Source organism: Pristis pectinata, chromosome 6 (assembly GCF_009764475.1).
Source record: "Pristis pectinata isolate sPriPec2 chromosome 6, sPriPec2.1.pri, whole genome shotgun sequence".
In the NCBI taxonomy this organism is placed as follows: domain Eukaryota; kingdom Metazoa; phylum Chordata; class Chondrichthyes; order Rhinopristiformes; family Pristidae; genus Pristis; species Pristis pectinata.
In genome coordinates, this window is record NC_067410.1 from 80,847,979 (window position 1) to 80,865,146 (window position 17,168).

The 17,168-nt window shown below is 40.2% G+C and overlaps 1 protein-coding gene across 1 annotated transcript in view; it reads left to right on the top strand.

Annotated features, from left to right (window-relative positions):
• The window catches only part of veph1 (ventricular zone expressed PH domain-containing 1), a 165,074-nt gene that overhangs the window by 80,909 nt on the left and 66,997 nt on the right, over positions 1 to 17,168 (top strand). The window contains exon 8 of the mRNA XM_052018809.1: positions 2,731 to 2,951. Within this exon, the coding sequence (XP_051874769.1) occupies positions 2,731 to 2,951 (221 nt within the window). The remainder of the gene's footprint in view (positions 1 to 2,730; positions 2,952 to 17,168) is intronic.

Genomic DNA, 17,168 nt, shown 5'->3' on the forward strand with positions numbered 1-17,168 from the left:
GGTTATTGGCCTTTCATCAGACAGCTGGTCCTGCTGTGAATGCTAGAAACCTTCCAAATAGAATGATAATATACACAATTAGGGGATTAAAAAACAGCTTAAGTAGTAAATCTGAACTACAAACTAACAGAAGCAGGTCATTTAACCCATAAAGCTTGTTCTATCATTCTGTCATGGCTGATCCATAGCCCACATACCCAACTTTGCCCTTTATGCTTTCATAGCTTTTAGTTATCAAAATCTATCAATTACAGATTAATTTTGACAGTTGACCTATCACCAATTGCCATTTACAGAAGTGATACAATATTCTACCAATCTTTGAATAAAGAAATGTTGCTAACTTTATTCATGTAGATACGACTCTTGCTTTCAATTATATTCCCTTGCCCTTGATGGCATAACCAGCAAAAGTAGTTTCTCCATTTAGAACATAGAACATTACTGCACAGTGCAGGACCTTCGGCCTACTATGTTGTGCCGACATCTTATCCTGCTCTAAGATCTATCTAACCCTTCCCTGCCACATAGCGCTCCATTTTTTTTATCACTCATGTACCTATCTAAGAGCCTCTTAAATGTCCCTAATGTATCTGCCTTCACCACCTCTGCTGGCAGTGTGTTCCACTCACCCACCACTCTGTGTAAAAAAAATAATTACCTCTGATATGCCCCCGATACCTTCCTCCAATCACCTTAAAATGATGCCCCCTTGTGTTAGCCATTTTCGCCCTGGGAAAAAGTCTCTGCCTGTCCACTCAATCTATGCCTCTTATCATCTTGTACTACCCTGAATAGCTTAAAAACTTTACCAAAATCACTCCTTAGCTTTCTAAATACTAGGAATATAAAACTAGATGTTGTAATTCAGGTCATGACTGCATTAACTATTGTTTTCAGTATTATAATTTCTTAAGTAAGGAGAGCAGCTGTACATTGGTCAGTCTGCTAAAAAATCAGAACTCTTCAATTACTTTACATTCCATAAGCCCTCTGCGTCCCCTTGAAGAGTGAATGGTCCTTATTGAGAAAGAGAATGTTGGGAGCTAATATTGTTGCTGCTTTTAGATCTCTAAAGGGACTTGATAATATTGGTGATGATAAGCTACTTCACCGTGTGCAATACATCAGATCCAGAGGACCTGTTCTCAAAGGAAAAGTAATTAAGAATAAAGCTGAGGAAACAATAAGGCTAGTTTTAAATCCCCAAGTAAGTGTTAGTGTGTTCAAGGTTGGGGGGGGGGGGTTGGTGGAGTGCTTCATAAATTGGTAGTTATATAAAACCTGACTTCGGTCTGTTGCAGACAAGGCTATGTTTGACGAGACCACGTCAAACATGGGGGTAGAGGGGGGGGTGTGTGTGTGTGGGGGGGGGGGGGGTTCTATAGTTTTAATATTTCAATGAGCTTTCATTCTTCATACTTAAAGAGCTATTTGAATTTAATCCCTGTGGTTAAGTTTCCCAGGATCCAGAAACAGGTGTTTTTTAAAGTGGTGCTTGTGGGTCAGAAGAAGCAGAAGTCTTTCCCTCCGCTGCAGCAGACCCCAAGGGCCATGCACCAATTATTTCCAAATGCCAGCAACCATCCTCTGTGGTTCCTGGTTTGGCCTTGCAACCTGGTTGGTTAATGGTCAGGAAACAAATCAAAATACATGTTAATTAATGTTGCCATTAAATTAAGTGGGACATCCCTCATTCTATGCAGCTGGAAAATCAGGAAGTGGTAACACCTCTGTTCACTTTCTAACTCCACATAAATATCCAAATAAATATTTCATTGACCAACAGCTGATCTATGGAACAGATTCTGAAACGGAACATGAAAGCACTTACCATTGATTCAGTCAAATGCAAATTAAATAAATTCCTTTAAGAAAATAAATAGTGTTTGGGATAAAACATAAAAGTAACCTTGAGGCATGACATAGTAATGGTAGCATACATGAAAGGTAGAAGGTTAATTTGGATCTGTGTGTACTGAAGCTATTGACGACTGATTTTCCAGCATTATTCCTTATTTAGTTTTGCAGACGTTTGATAGCGGTTGATTTGCTGTGATTAGTCAAGGAGTCATTATAATTATTGCAGCATGTGACCATCAGAAAGGTAGTTGGTGGATAGCTAAGTTTTGATGTTTTACAGTCCCTATATTTCTAAAAGTGCTGAAATTTCAAGTGTTAGCTAGTAAGGTTTGTGGTCTTTAAAATAGTTCACTTTGTATAGTATTCAGTTTCATAGAGGCATGCCTTTACATATGAAGTATGAAGCATATATATTAATTTGTTGTGAATACACTTTATTATTCCAACACTGCTGTCTGTTTCCCTGATATTACCATTTTAAACATGTTAAACTCAATGTTATGTTCCTTTAACATTTGCATATATCCTTATGAATATCAATAGTTGAATCTCAGTGATTGCATAGTAACTAATCCTGGCTTATTTCCTATTTCCCCCCCTTAAGCAAGTTTGTTGAATCCATTTATTAGTACCCTTGCTGTGATTAAATCAGGAAGAGTACCATTAATGGACAACAGAGGCTTAGCTTGGAAGCTTGCACTAATCAATGTCCATTCCTCTGCTTTAACCAATTTATGCACTTCCAGTAAGTATTCACCAGGCCCCCACCATTTATTTGATTTTATGTAAAGATTATTTTGTTATAAAAGCTGTAAGTGAGCTTGTCCAAATGTTCAAGTCATAAATCACGTCTATGATTTTCCTTAGGAAAAGGCAAGAAGCTGCCTGGTTTATCTGGTGACTCAACTAGCAAATATGGAGCATTGTTATCACCATATCCTGCTACTAGAGATTAAAACCATCACTGACACATTTGGCAACATTCTAGGAGCTCAGAGTAAAGACATTTACTGCATGAGTAACAGCTTCACAGCAATTGCCAAACTTCTTGTCAAACATCTAGAGAAAGACATTACTGCAACCAGAAGGTAAAGTTGTTCCAAAAATAATACATCTTTCTGTGTGTGTGTGTGTGTGTGTGTGTGTGTGTGTGTGTGTGTGTGTGTGTGTGTGTGTGTGTGTGTGTCAGGAGGGGGGATCAGCACCAGTTTTCACTCAGCTTTGTGTCTCACCGTTGAAATGCAATGGATGGTGTGACTTGATTATATTTGCTCAGTAGAAATGAAGTTGTTAAGTTGGGCCTTAAAGTGATCACTTCTCATAACTCGATGGGTTTCTGTTTACAGCACAGGTGTTCAAGAAAAAAAATCCTTTACAACACATGTATTTATTGAAATCTATGCTATAATTCCTGCAACGTTGCAAAAGATTTATAGTCACAACACAACTCACAGTCAAGTGATCAATTTGATGTGAGAGATGGCTCTTTGATTTTGTCTAGTTGTTTAGACCGACCAAACAATGCACCCTAGTGCTCTTGAGCTCTCCCAGTTTGAACCTTTTTTGGCTTTTTCCACAAAACTGACTGACTTGAGAGTTTGCTGATAGATTATTATGCTGTCTTGATGGCTTTCACACCTCGATGATGCAGTTGTTCTGGAGGTGTATCTTTCTGGCCCTTGTTATGTGCACACAGATGATTCAGCTATATATCTAAGGCTCAATCCATTTCTGTGTATACTTCTGTTCAGTCACATTGAGCTGTCCTTCATATCATCCATTGGTTAAGTGAGCAGCTCCATCTCATCATGCACCAATACCAGTGTAGCAATTTAAATTTTAAAAAAAGTTGGAGCAGGAGTTTGCAATTTGGCCCTTCAAGCCTACTCTACCTTCATCAAGATCATGACAGATCTTGCACCTCAACACCAGTTTTCAGCACCATCACCATACCCCTTGATTCCCTTAATATCCAGGAATCTATCATTTAGTGTTTTGAATAACTGAGCCTCCACAATCCTCCTGAGCAGAGACTTCCAAAGATTCAACATCCTTTGAGTGAAGAACATTTTTTTTCATCTTGGCCTTAAACAGCCTACCCTTATTTTCAAACTGTGAACCCAGTCCTAGATGACTCAGTCAGGGAATACACCCTCCCTGCATGTAGCCAATTAAGCCTTTTAACAACAGTATAAGTTTGGATGAGATCTCCTCTCATTCTTCTAAACTCTTGAGAATGCAGTCACATTGTGCCATCTTGGAACAAGTCCAGTGAATCTTTACTACATTCCCTCCATAGCAAGTACATCCTTTCTGGAGTAAGAAGACAAAAAACAACACAATAGAACCATAGAACAATACAGCACAATACAGGACCTTCGGCCCACCATGTTGTGCCGGCCTTTAAACCACGCCTAAGACTATCTAACCCCTTCCTCCCACATATCCCCCTATTTTAAATTCCTCCATATGCTTATCTAACAATCTCTTGAACATGACCAACGTATCAGCCTCCACCACCATCTCAGGCAGTGCATTCCATGCACCAACCACTCTCTGGGTGAAAAACCTCCCTCTGATGTCTCCCTTGAACTTCCCACCCATTACCTTAAAGCCATGCCCTCTTGTATTGAGCATTGGTGCCCTGGGAAAGAGGCACTGGCTGTCCACTCTATCTATTCCTCTTAATATTTTGTATACCTCTATCATGTCTCCCCTCATCCTCCTCCTCTCCAATGAGTAAAGCCCTAGCTCCCTTAGTCTCTCCTCATAATACATACTCTCTAAACCAGGCAGCATCCTGGTAAATCTCCTCTGCACCCTTTCCAACACTTCCACATCCTTCCTATAATGAGGCAGCCAGAAATGGACACAGTACCCCAAGTGTGGTCTAACCAGAGTTTTGTACAGCTGCATCATTACCTCACAGCTCTTAAACTTGATCCCACGACTTATGAAAGCTAACATCCCATAAGCTTTCTTAACTACCCTATCCACCTGTGAGGCAACTTTCAGTGAACTGTGGATATGAACCCCCAGATCCCTCTGCTCCTCCACACTACCCAGAATCCTGGCATTAACCTTGTACACCACCTTGGAGTTTGTCCTTCCAAAGTGTACCACCTCACACTTCTTCGGATTGAACCCCATCTGCCACTTCTCAGCCCAGCTCTGCATCCTATCAATATTCCTCTGCAAGCTTCGACAGCCCTCCACACTATCCACAACACCACCAACCTTTGTGTCGTCTGCAAACTTGCTAACCCACCTTTCTACCCCCTCATCCAAGTCATTAATAAATATCACGGAAAGTAGAGGTCCCAGAACCAATCCTTGTGGGACACCACGAGTCACAGCCCTCCAATCTGAATGCACTCCCTCCACCACAACCCTCTGCTTTCTACAGGCAAGCCAATTCTGAATCCACACTGCCAAGCCTCCCTGGATCCCATGCCCTCTGACCTTCTGAAGAAGGCTACCATGTGGAACCTTGTCAAACGCCTTACTAAAATCCATGTAGACCACATCTACTGCACTACCCTCATCAATCTTCCTGGTCACCTCCTCAAAGAACCCTATCAAGCTTGTGAGACATGATCTTCCCTTCACAAAGCCATGCTGGCTGTCCCTAATCAGTCCATGATTCTCTAAATGCTCATAGATCCTACCTCTTAGAATCCTTTCCAACAGCTTGCCCACCACAGACGTAAGGCTCACTGGCTGTAATTCCCTGGACTACGCCTACTAACTTTTTTGAATAAAGGGACAACATTCGTCACCCTCCAGTCCTCCAGTACCATTCCCGCGGACAATGAGGACTCAAAGATCCTAGCCAACGGTTCAGCAATCTCCTCCCTCGCCTCGCAGAGCAGTCTGGGGAATATTATCTGTCCTAATATTTTCTAACAGCTCCAACACATTCTCTCTTTTGATATCTACATGCTCTAGAACATTAACCTTACCAACACTGTCCTCAGCGTCATCAAGGCCCCTCTCCTTGGTGAATACTGAAGAGAAGTATTCATTGAGAACCTCACCCACTTCCACAACTTCCAGGCACATCTTCCCACCTTTGTCTCTAATCGGACCTACCTTTACTCTCGTCATCCTTCTGCTCTTCACGTACCAGAAAAAAGCCTTGGGATTCTCCTTAACCCTACTCGCCAAAGCCTTTTCATGTCCCCTTCTCGCTCTCCTCAGCCCTTTCTTAAGTTCCTTCCTTGCTACTCTATATTCCCCACGAGCCCTATCTGATACTTGCTGCTTACACCTTATGTGTGCTGCCTTCTTCTTCCTAACTAGTTGTTCCACCTCTCTTGTCACCCATGGTTCCTTCACCCTGCCATTCTTTGTCTGCCTCACCGGAACAAATTTATCCCTAACATCCTGCAAGAGATCCCTGAACATCGACCACATCTCCATAGTACATTTCTCTTTAAGAATGTCATCCCAATTTACACTCTCAAGTTCTAGCCTTATAGCCTCATAATTTGCCCTTCCCCAATTAAATATCTTCCTGTCCTCTTTGCTCCTGTCCTTGTCCATGATAATGCTAAAGGTTATGGTGTGGTGGTCACTGTCCCCCAAATGCTCACCCACCGAGAGATCTGTCACCTGACCCAGTTCATTACCTAATACTAGATCTAATATGGCATCCCCTCTAGTCAGCCTGTCAACATACTGTGACAGGAATCCATCCTGGACACACTTAATAATCTCTGCCCCGTCTAAACCTTTGGCACTAAGCAGATGCTAATCAATATTTGGGAAGTTGAAGTCTCCCGTGATAACAACCCTGTTATTCTTGCAGCTTTCCAAAATCTGCCTCCCAATCTGCTCCTTAGTATCCCTGCTGCTACCAGAGGCCTATAGAATACTCCCAGTAGAGTAACAGCTCCTTTCTTGTTCCTGACTTCCACCCATACTGACTCTAGAGAGGATCCTTCTACATTATCCACCCTTTCTGCAGCTGTAGCAGTATCCCTGACTATCCTTCAGGTATATTCTCACCAAAGCTGAATGCAATTGTAGTAAGACTTCCTTAGTCCTGGAATCAAACCCGCTCGTTATAAAGACTAACATACCATTCACCCCTCTAATCACCTGCTGCTTCTGCACTTATGTATGACCACATTTCAAAAACCAATTTATCCCACAATTCTATGAAGAAGGTTAACTCTTGTCAATTTTGATGTAAGTACCTTTTTTTAAAATGGGAGGCTTGATTTTTCTGCCCGGAAACTACGCCATCACTCAAAAGTAATTATTTAATTCCTTCAGGTTTTATTGTTGCTGGATTTAAATTATTGTCTTTTTCACTCTGTCTAATTTATCCTTCTTCTCATGACTTCTGCTTTTGTGCCGCATTTGACATTGAACTCACTCAACTCCAGTTCATATTTTCATCTCACCCGTGCCAATCAGTAACATGTCTCCTTCACCAACTCACTCACCCGTGGTTGGTGAAGGAGACATGTCACTGATTGGCACTGGTGTTGCCCTGTTTCCCTGATGTGACAATTCTCTTACCACACAAAAGAATCTAAAGAAGTCCTGCCAAAAGCAGGCACTTCTGGATTTTCTCCCACAACAATTTTGTCCCAATTTATTATTCAGAGTGATTATATGTTGGTTTTATAATGTACAGATTGTTTCTTTTTGGCACAGATTTTCCAGCAAATTTGCATGAATTACTTCAATAATCAATTATTCATTGTGCAGCAGCAGTCTATTGTGATCACTAGTGCAGACTCCTGAACTGAGGGTGTTTGCAGAACTGCAAAGTGTAGCAATGAGAAAAAGATGAATGAACTAGATCTCTTCTCTTGGAGAGATGGCTGTTAGATGACCTGATAGAGGTCTCTAAAGCAGTAAAAGTGTCTCTCTCTTTATGCAGAAGTTGACTGATGAGAAATGAAACATGAAATTCTGAAGAAACTTCTCTATCCAGAAAGTGGTAGGTTTGTGGAGCTCACTATTGTAGGAAAAGGTGAGGTGCACAGTCCGTCCATTTTAGGGAAAAACTACATACAAGTGAGAGAGAGCAAAATAGAGACATGGTGATAGATGAGACACTAAGTACCAACCAAATGGCCTGTTTCTATGCTGTATGTTGTTTGTGAATTAGAAAACAACTTTAATAATTTATTTTTCATCTAATAAAAAAAGAGGGTCGACTCTCAATTTAGTTTCTAAAATCACAAGAAATAATAATGAGATGCCTTGGGAGCAATCTACAATACTAGTTTTATGTTAAACATTTACCCCTATATTCCTAAAAAGATTTTTGTTTTATAAAGCTTACTAATTATTGTATCATTATTAATTCATAAAGGTATACAATAAAAGTTGGTTAATCGCTTAATCGAACACCCTACGATCATTATCTATTTCTTAGGGTGAAAATTGTTTCTGATCTAGTAAGAATTCTCTTATATGTCATTATAAATGCTAGAATTCTTGATGGTAATGTATTGTTTCCCTGGGAAAATTCCAGCAGGATCTCACTAAGATAAGAAGGAACAGAAATTATTCTTACTTGCATCTGTTTATATTTACTTATTTTTTCTACCCTAACAGTGGCCATTATTGTTTTTGCAAAAGTTATGTGACAACCTTGTTAATCCTATTCTGTTCAACAAAAGTAATTGGTTTATTATTGTCACATGTACCAAGATACAGCGAAAAACTTTATTTTGCCTGCCACCCATACAGATCATTTGAAAACATAAGTACATCAAGGTAGTACAAGGGAAAAGCTATAACAGAGTGCAGGTAGACAATAAGGTGCAAATGCCACAATGAGATAGATTGAGAGATTAAGAGTTTATCTTTATTGTACAAGAGGTCCATTCAAGAGTCTTATAACAGTGGGATAGAAGCTGTTCTTGAGCCTGGTAGTGTGTGTTTTCAAGCTTTGTATCTTCTGCCTGCTGGGAGAGGGGAGAAGAGAAAATGACTGGGTTGGGAGGTGTCTTTGATTATGTTGGCTGCTTTGCCGAGGCAGTGGAAAGTGTAGACAGAGTCAACGAGGAGAGGCTGGTTTTCGTGATGGACTGAGCTATGTCTGTAATTCTCTGCAATTTCTTGCAGTCTTGGGCAGAGCAGTTGGCATACCAAGCTGTGATGCACCCAGATAGGATGCTTTCTATGATGCACTTATAAAAATTGGTGAAGGTCAACGGGGACATGCCAAAGTTTCTTAGCCTTCTGAGGAAGCAGAAGTGCTGGTGTGCTTTCTTAGCCATAGTGTCTACGTGGTTGGACCAGAACAGGCTATTGGTTATACACCTAGGAACTTGAAACTCTCAACCATCTCCACCTCGGCACCATTGATACAATGACCAGCACTTTTGTTTTGCTGATATTGAGGAAAAGGTTGTTGTTTTGACAACATGTCACCAGGCTCTCTATCTCCTTCCTGTACTCCGGCTCGTCACTGTTTGAAATCCGGCCCACTATAGTGGTGTCATCTGCGAACTTGTAGATGGAATTGGAGCAGAATCTGGACACACAGTCATGAGTGTATAGGGAGTAGAGTAGGGGGCTGAGGACACAGCCTTGTGGGGCACCACTGTTGAGGATGATCATGGTGGAGGTGTTGCTGCTTATCCTTACAGATTGCAGTCTGTTGGTCAGGAACTCAAGAATCCAGTTGCAGAGGGAGTTGCTGTGTCCTAGGTCTAGGAGTTTGGAGATGAGTTTGTTTAGAATTATGGTATTGAAAGTGAAGCTATAGTCAATAAATAAAAGTATTTCTATAGTTCATAGTTGAGGATATTGAGTCTCACAGCAATTTATGAAACTAGAAAGCTTTTGTCAAAATAAACATGTTGCAGCTCTGTACAAAGCAAGCTGGTTTACAAATGAGTAAGCTCATTATTCTGTTCTGGTACTTCAGGTGTACCTGTCATCAAATATTTACATTTCATGGTACTGGTGCCATTATAAGATGCAGATTCACTGGATACAGAAAAATAAAACTTAGGTTCAGCAAGCAATTAGGAGGACAAGTATTGTGGTGGTCTTCATTGCAGCTTATATAAAAGTAAACAGTCTTGTTGAGGTTGTACATGGCTTTGGTGAGATGTTATTAGAACTACTGTGTGCAATTTTCATCTTGGTACCTAAGGAAGGATGTGCTTCCATTGGAGTGTACTGTGGATTGATTCCTGGTATGACATGTACTGTCCTATGAAGCAAGCCTGTACTCACTGAAGTTTAGAAAAGTGAGAGTTGATCCTGTTGAGAGATTCTGAGGAAGATTTACAGGTTGGTCACTGAAAGACTGTGTTATCTGGTTGTAGAGTCTAGAACGGAGGTATTCCTTAAGAATAAATAGTCAGCTTTTTCAGACTGAAATGAAAAATTTCTTGACCTCGGAGTGCTGTAGATACTCGGTCATATATTCAAGGTGGAATCCAATATATATTTAGATACCTGTGAATCAGAAGATACGAGATTGAGCCAAGTAAGCTTGAAGGGTAGGATCAGCTGTGGTGGAGTCAGGAGAGAATGCAGATGCTGGAATCTAGAAAAAAAAAGATTGCTGGAAGGTCTCAGTGGGTTGAGCAGCATCTGTGGAGACAAAAGATGTTAGTTGTCGCTTCAGGTCGATCCCCTGCTCCTACACCACCTCCTTCACTACTATCCAGGGTCCCAAACAGCCCTTCCAGGTGAGGCACAGGAGGGAACGGGAGAGATTACCAGTAAACCAAGGTGGATTGGTGAGTGTGTGTGTGGGAGGAGAGCACCAGGGTTGTGGGTTACTAGAAATTGGAAAATTCAATATTCATACCATTGGGTTGTAAGCTACGCAGGCAGAATACGAGATGTTGTTCTTCCAGTTTGTGTTTGGCCTCTCTGTAGTAATTGAGAAGGCCGAGGACAGACAGGTCAGTGTGGGAGTGGGAAGGAGAGCTGAAAAGATGTACAGCTGGAAGATCGAGATGGTCACTGTGAACAGAGCACATGTGCTTAGCAAAATGGTCGCCTACTCTGTGCTTAGTTTCACCACTGGAGAGGAGGTCACATCGCGAACATGGAATGCAGTATTATCAGGTTGGAATGAGTAGGTGAAACTGTGCGTAACCTGGAAGGGCTGTTTGGGACCCTGGATGGTAGTGAAGGAGGTGGTGTAGGATCAGGTGTTACATTTCTTTTTGGTTGCAGGAGAAAGTGCCAGGGAATGGGGAGGGATTTGTGGACCACAAAGTCACAGAGGGAGTAGTCCCTGAATAAGGCAGAAAGAGGGAGAGAGATGGGAAGATGTGACTGGTGTTGGGATCATGTTGTTGTTGGTAGAAATGGCAGAGGATGATGTGCTGGATGCAGAGATTGGTAGGGTGAAAGGTGCAGACTCAGGGAACTTGGAATTGGAAGAAGAATATCTCGTATTTCACTTGGGTAACTTGTAGCCCAATAGTATGAACATTGGATATTCCAATTTAAAGTAACCCACACCCCCCCCCCCCCAGTGCTCTCCTCCCACACATATTCACTTGACCCACCTAGTTTTCTTCTCCTTGTTTATCCCTCCCATTCCGTCCCCACCTGCTCATCATCTCCTTGGCATTTGGCTCCACCTATCACTTACCAGTCTCTGTCTCACCCTCCGCCCTCCCTCACCTGGTTCCATCTACCCATCAGCCATGGTGGAGCAGGTTCAAGGGGCCTATTCCTGTCTCAGTTTCTTACAATTAGTATCATCTAGAATAAAAGGAACATTTTGGCAAAATTGTAATCCTCAGCCAATGAAAAATATTCCGTCTGTGCACTTAAATGTGAACCATTTTGGATCATGCTGAAACTATTTGGCAGCTACACACCTCAGTATCTAAATTGACGGCTTCTACGTTCAGGTCAGAAGGGTAGTGAATCATCAGACCATTGAATGCAGCTTTTCACCAACATTTCAATCAACATAACAGGAAATCTAATTTAATAAAAACAAGTTCTTCATTGTATTTGTTTTAGAAAAAAAGCTTTTGTATATAACAGATGCATGACTAACGCCTAGTGGGGATGGTAAAAAATATATTACTTGTGAATAGGACTTCATAACTCTTGTGCTGTGGCACGCTTTGTTTATCAGGGAACTTGCAGGCCCTATTATACATGTTCTGAATACACTGTCTTTCATTTTGTAATTCTTTGATATTTACCTCAAAGGATTAAGGAACAATTGCCTATTTGTACATTGTCCAGAATGCACAGTAATCTTCATGGTGCAAAAGTGTTGAGAATGTCATATTTATTATTTGATGTAAAGGACTGCTTAGCATCATCTGTGGGTGCTTTTGGTTTTGATTCATAATAGAAACGTACTGATTATTGGTTAAATGTTTTTTAGCAATTCAATATTAAATGGAATTTGCTAAGCTATCTGGAATCGGAGCATTGTTTTTGGATTAATTGATTTGAAATCTTTTCACTGCATGGTGCAGGGAAGGGGAGGCCTGTAGCTTTCCTACTTATTGTGCGAAATCTAACAGCTTTCAGAATGGTTATGAACAATCCCCATCTTCCTCTTCATGCTAAATTTTAAAAGCTAAATTAAAATTTGTATGGAAGGAAGTTGTGCAGTATTTAATTATAAGTGATTTTGTTAGCCAGTGAGGATAGGCTGAAATTAGTTGCATGAAGGTTGAATGCAATTAAATTAATCATACAGTTTAGAGGGTAGATTTCTAAGCAACTTGTTAAGAGTTCGTGAATATGGCTGTGGCCCAAGACTATTTCCTTTATTATTCTGATCTTATTGCATTTGTTCACAAAATCTGGCAGTGCCTTCTGGAAACAGTTCAGGTTCTGAACCACATCATGATCAATTCCTGATTTCATGGAATTTAAAAAACAGATTGAAATGAATCAGTAAATTGTAGAAGGATGGATCATATCCCAAAAGAATCATTGTTCAATGTTACCCACAATCAGATAATTAGTTACTGCTATTGACTGAGACCTTTTGATTGAGGGCATCTTGACTTCTAAAGCCAATAATTTCATTTAGATGTGAAGAATTTTTTTTCAAATTCTTTTGCATAAATGTTGAAAGAGGTTTAGATACCGTATGGCATTGATTATATTGCATATTAATATACATCTTTACAGAGGAGAAAGGCAAAGATAGTACATTGTGTTCAAAGTATTTGTTACTATGTGCAATAGGTAGGTTATTTTATTGGAGGAAATGTTAGACAGGCGAGGCTTGCATCTACTGAGAGTTTAGAAAATTGAAAGGGGACTTGATTGAAACAAATAAAATCCTGAAGTTGTCTTGACAGAATAGATGTGGAGGTGTGTTTTATTTTTGTGGGAGAATCTAGAACTAGGAATAATTGTTTAAAGATAGGGGTTTGCCTGTTTAAGACAGAGATGAGGATCTTGAGTCTTTGGACCTCCCTTCCTCAAAGTGATGTGGAGGCAGAATCTTTGAATATTTTTCAGACAGAGGTAGATAGGTTCTTGGTAAACAAGGGGTGAAAGGTTACTGTAGGTAGTCAGAAATGTTGAAGCTGATAGTCTTTTTAAGTAAGTTAGCAGGTCTACTTTTGCTCATATTCATGTGTTCATATGCTTGATACTGTCTGAGAACAACGCAGTGGTGAATGTATTTTGTGATAAATGATTTGCTTCACAGTACCGTTGAAGCTGTAGCCTTTTGGAATTGCAAAATTAGACGGATCCAATCATCTCCAATAATATAATACTCTGTAATATAAATAATGGAAAAGTTCCTTAAGCTTACTGAAGTTCCTCCATTTGCTGCCATGGTCCGGACACTAAAGGTAAAGTGCTACAACTGACTATTACTGTGTTAGAAAACAGTAATGTGACATAGTTTTGAAAAGTTCACTTAATCTGTACAGACCTGGCACATTGAACATGATGAAGTATTTTATGGAGTCATAAAGTTGTACGACATAGAAAACGGGCCCTTCAGCCCACCGTGTCCAGGCTGACCATCATGCCTATTCATACTAATCCCACTTGCCTGCACTAATTCCACGTCCCTCTATGCCCTGCTAATTCAAGTGCCTGTCCGGGTGCCTCTTAAATGCTGTTGCTGTTCCTGCCTCCACCATGTCCGCTGGCAGTTCATTCCAGACACCAACTATTCTGTGTGGAAAAATTTACCCCTCTGATCCCCTTTAAACCTCCTCCCTCTCACCTTAAGCCTATGCCCTCTAGTTTTAGGCACCCCTACCTTAGGAAATGGGATTATATACCCTATCTGTGCCTTTCATTATTTTTATATACCTCCATCATATCAACTTCTTTCGCTCCAGGGAACAGAGACTCAGTCTATCCAATCTCTGCTGGTAACTCAAGCCCTCCAATCCAGGCAATATCCTTGTGAATCTTTTCTGCATTCACTTTAGTTTAATCACATCCTCCCTCTAGTGGAGCGACCAGAAATGCGCACAGTACTCCTAAGTGTGGCCCAAACATTTTGTACCACTGTAACATGACATCCCAACCCTTGTACTCAGAGCCTCAGCTGATGAAGGCAAGTGTGCTGTACACTTTTTTCACCTCCCTGATTACCTGTGTTCCCTTTTTAAGGGAACTATATACATGTACCCCAAGGGGTCTCTGTTCAAAAACATTCCCCAGGGTTCTGCTTTCACTGTGGATGTCCTGCCCTGGAGTTTAACTTAATTAAATTCCAGCTACCATTCCGTTGCCCACTTTCCCACTTTATCTATATCCTCTTATAATCTCAGACGACCTCCTTCACTGTTCAGCATACCACCAATTTTGATGCCATCTGCAAACTTAAAAATTATGCCACCCACATTTTCATCCAAATTATAAATATATATATTGAAAAAAATTACCTGTAATTGCTGAATTAGGTATCCTGCATGGACACAATGAGGAACAAGCCAAACCATTCAGAAGGCACAAGTTTCACTTATATGATTCACTTCCTATGCTCTGTTGATACAAGTTAAATGTGGACATGTCCTACTTGGATGAAAAGCAAACAATACCTGAGGAACTACAAATACAAGAAAAGCAGTTGAGTAGCTATCTGTTTGTAAAATGACACAGAATGAAAATGATAGTTGATCTCTTCAGGTTAATTTAGTAAACTTTTAGCTGTAGATATAATATATTCCCCTAGCAAACAGCTGATATTTAATAAAAATGCTATTACAGTGAAATAGTTCCCTCCACATTAAGAAATTCATTTTTACTTGTTTTCTTATGAATACTTAAAAGCAATTGGATTAAAACAGGAAATTCCACTACAACATAATTTCAGTGATTCCTCATAACAGTTCAGTAGGGTGCTCATTTCAGGAGTTATTTTGCAATCTCCCAAAAAATGTTGCCCAGAGTATACGAGCATTCCAATGTAATATAATGGGCTGAATCAGGCTGGCTGTGGCCATGAGTTCAGATCACAACCACTGGCGTTCAGTATACGAGCATTCCAATGTAATATCAGGCTGAATCAGGCTGGCTGTGGCTATGAGTTCAGATCACAACCACTGGCGTTCAGCCATGCACAAATAAATTAATCCTATATTTACATGCGCACACCCAGAGCCCTGGACTTACAGAACGACAGATGGCATCACATCTGTGTCTCTTCTCCGTCACTGGACTGCATATGGAGACAGAAGGCAGAGGCCCTACTTGCCAAATTCCATTGGGGAATCACCAGTCATATCCCATGCAAATCAGTCCTGGCCTGAGAGGAAGGAGACGCTATGTTAGATTTTTAATTACTTTAATGATTTTAATTGTTTCTAAAAGATTCAAATTAGTAACATGAAATAATAAATAATTATTTACTTCAGTTTTAATAGAATGCTGGAGACATTTAAAAACATTAAAGTTCAAAGCAGATTTAACAAAAACCTAAAGTCTGCCCCTGGGTTTGCTTTCTCAAAGCCTGCTAAGGGCATTCTGGTGACAGGAGTGCATTAGAATTAGAGATTCTATCACTGAGAAACCACCTACATGCACACCCCCTCACACTTCAAAGGCAAGGATGGTCAGTGAGATTTCTCTTTGCATCCAGCCCAGGTAAATGCAGGTGCACAGAGACAACGAGCAATGTTTCTGGTTCCAGCAAGGGGTGGCCCTATGGGTCTGTTTGTGTAGTTTACATCGCTAATTATTTTGGAATACAGAAATAAAGTATAATCCATTTTTGGCTATCTTGACATTAATGTATAGTTTGCAGTGAATATATGAAAGAAGTGATTCTTTAAATCCACAAGCAGAAACCAGTGATGATTGAGAATATTGTTTGTGAATCTGTTGATGCAATTTCAGAAAAAAAGAACAATGCAGATTCAAATGCAGCACATCCCACTGATTTATTAGTGCTTGACATGTTGTTTTGGTACAAATCTAGTTCAATAAAACATTACAAAACTGACCCTCATTAAGGTATAGGCTAACATTTATACAAAGAAATATAATCTGTAGCTGACTTACCAATCCTCTGGTTCCTTAAAAAAGTTTGTAATTTAGAACACGATAGCTGACTAGGATCACTTAACCAAATAACTTTATTCAATTAGTATTGACAGAAGGTGTAACATACTATCTAATCTTACAACCATTACAAATCACTATTCTACTTTCAAATCACTTAAACTTTACCAATTTCAGATCCACAACTTAGTTATGCCATGTATGATCTCTCCTTAAGAAGTCAGCCTGGGCCAAATGTACATTCAACTGACTAAGTCAACTCCTCTAACTACAGTACCAACTTCCATATTTCCTTTATCTTCATTGTCCACAGGAACTGACACATGATCAAGCACAACACCCATTCCTGATTGGTCGCCTCTACTGTGTTTCTTCTTGTTACCTTGTTGGTCTAGACTGCTTGCTTTGAATTAGCACATTTATCAATGTCCAGTTCTCTGGTGAATTCTCAAAAGCTGGAATTGTATTTATTGTATCTATTTGTTAAAGCAGAGAATAGAACAATCCGACTTTCTGATCCTGTAGTTTTTATCAGCTATACTTGTTGACCTTGAGAGGTATTTTTTCCATTTAACCATATAGCGATCATGATCGTAATTCCACACAAGAATTACCAAAGGTAACAAGCGTGTTTTTTCTGAGATTTCATATGGAGGCCAATGCTAGTGGTTGGAGATGATGGTATTTTGGATCCTAGCACCAGTTAACTGAACTGGACTTCCAACTTAAAGAAAAGAACAAGCAGCGATTAATAGTTTGTTCTTGCTTAGATTGTCCATAGGCCATTTCATGTCTGTGTGTCTCTCCCAACGAATCCTTGTCCCTCAAGTAGTCAAATATGTATT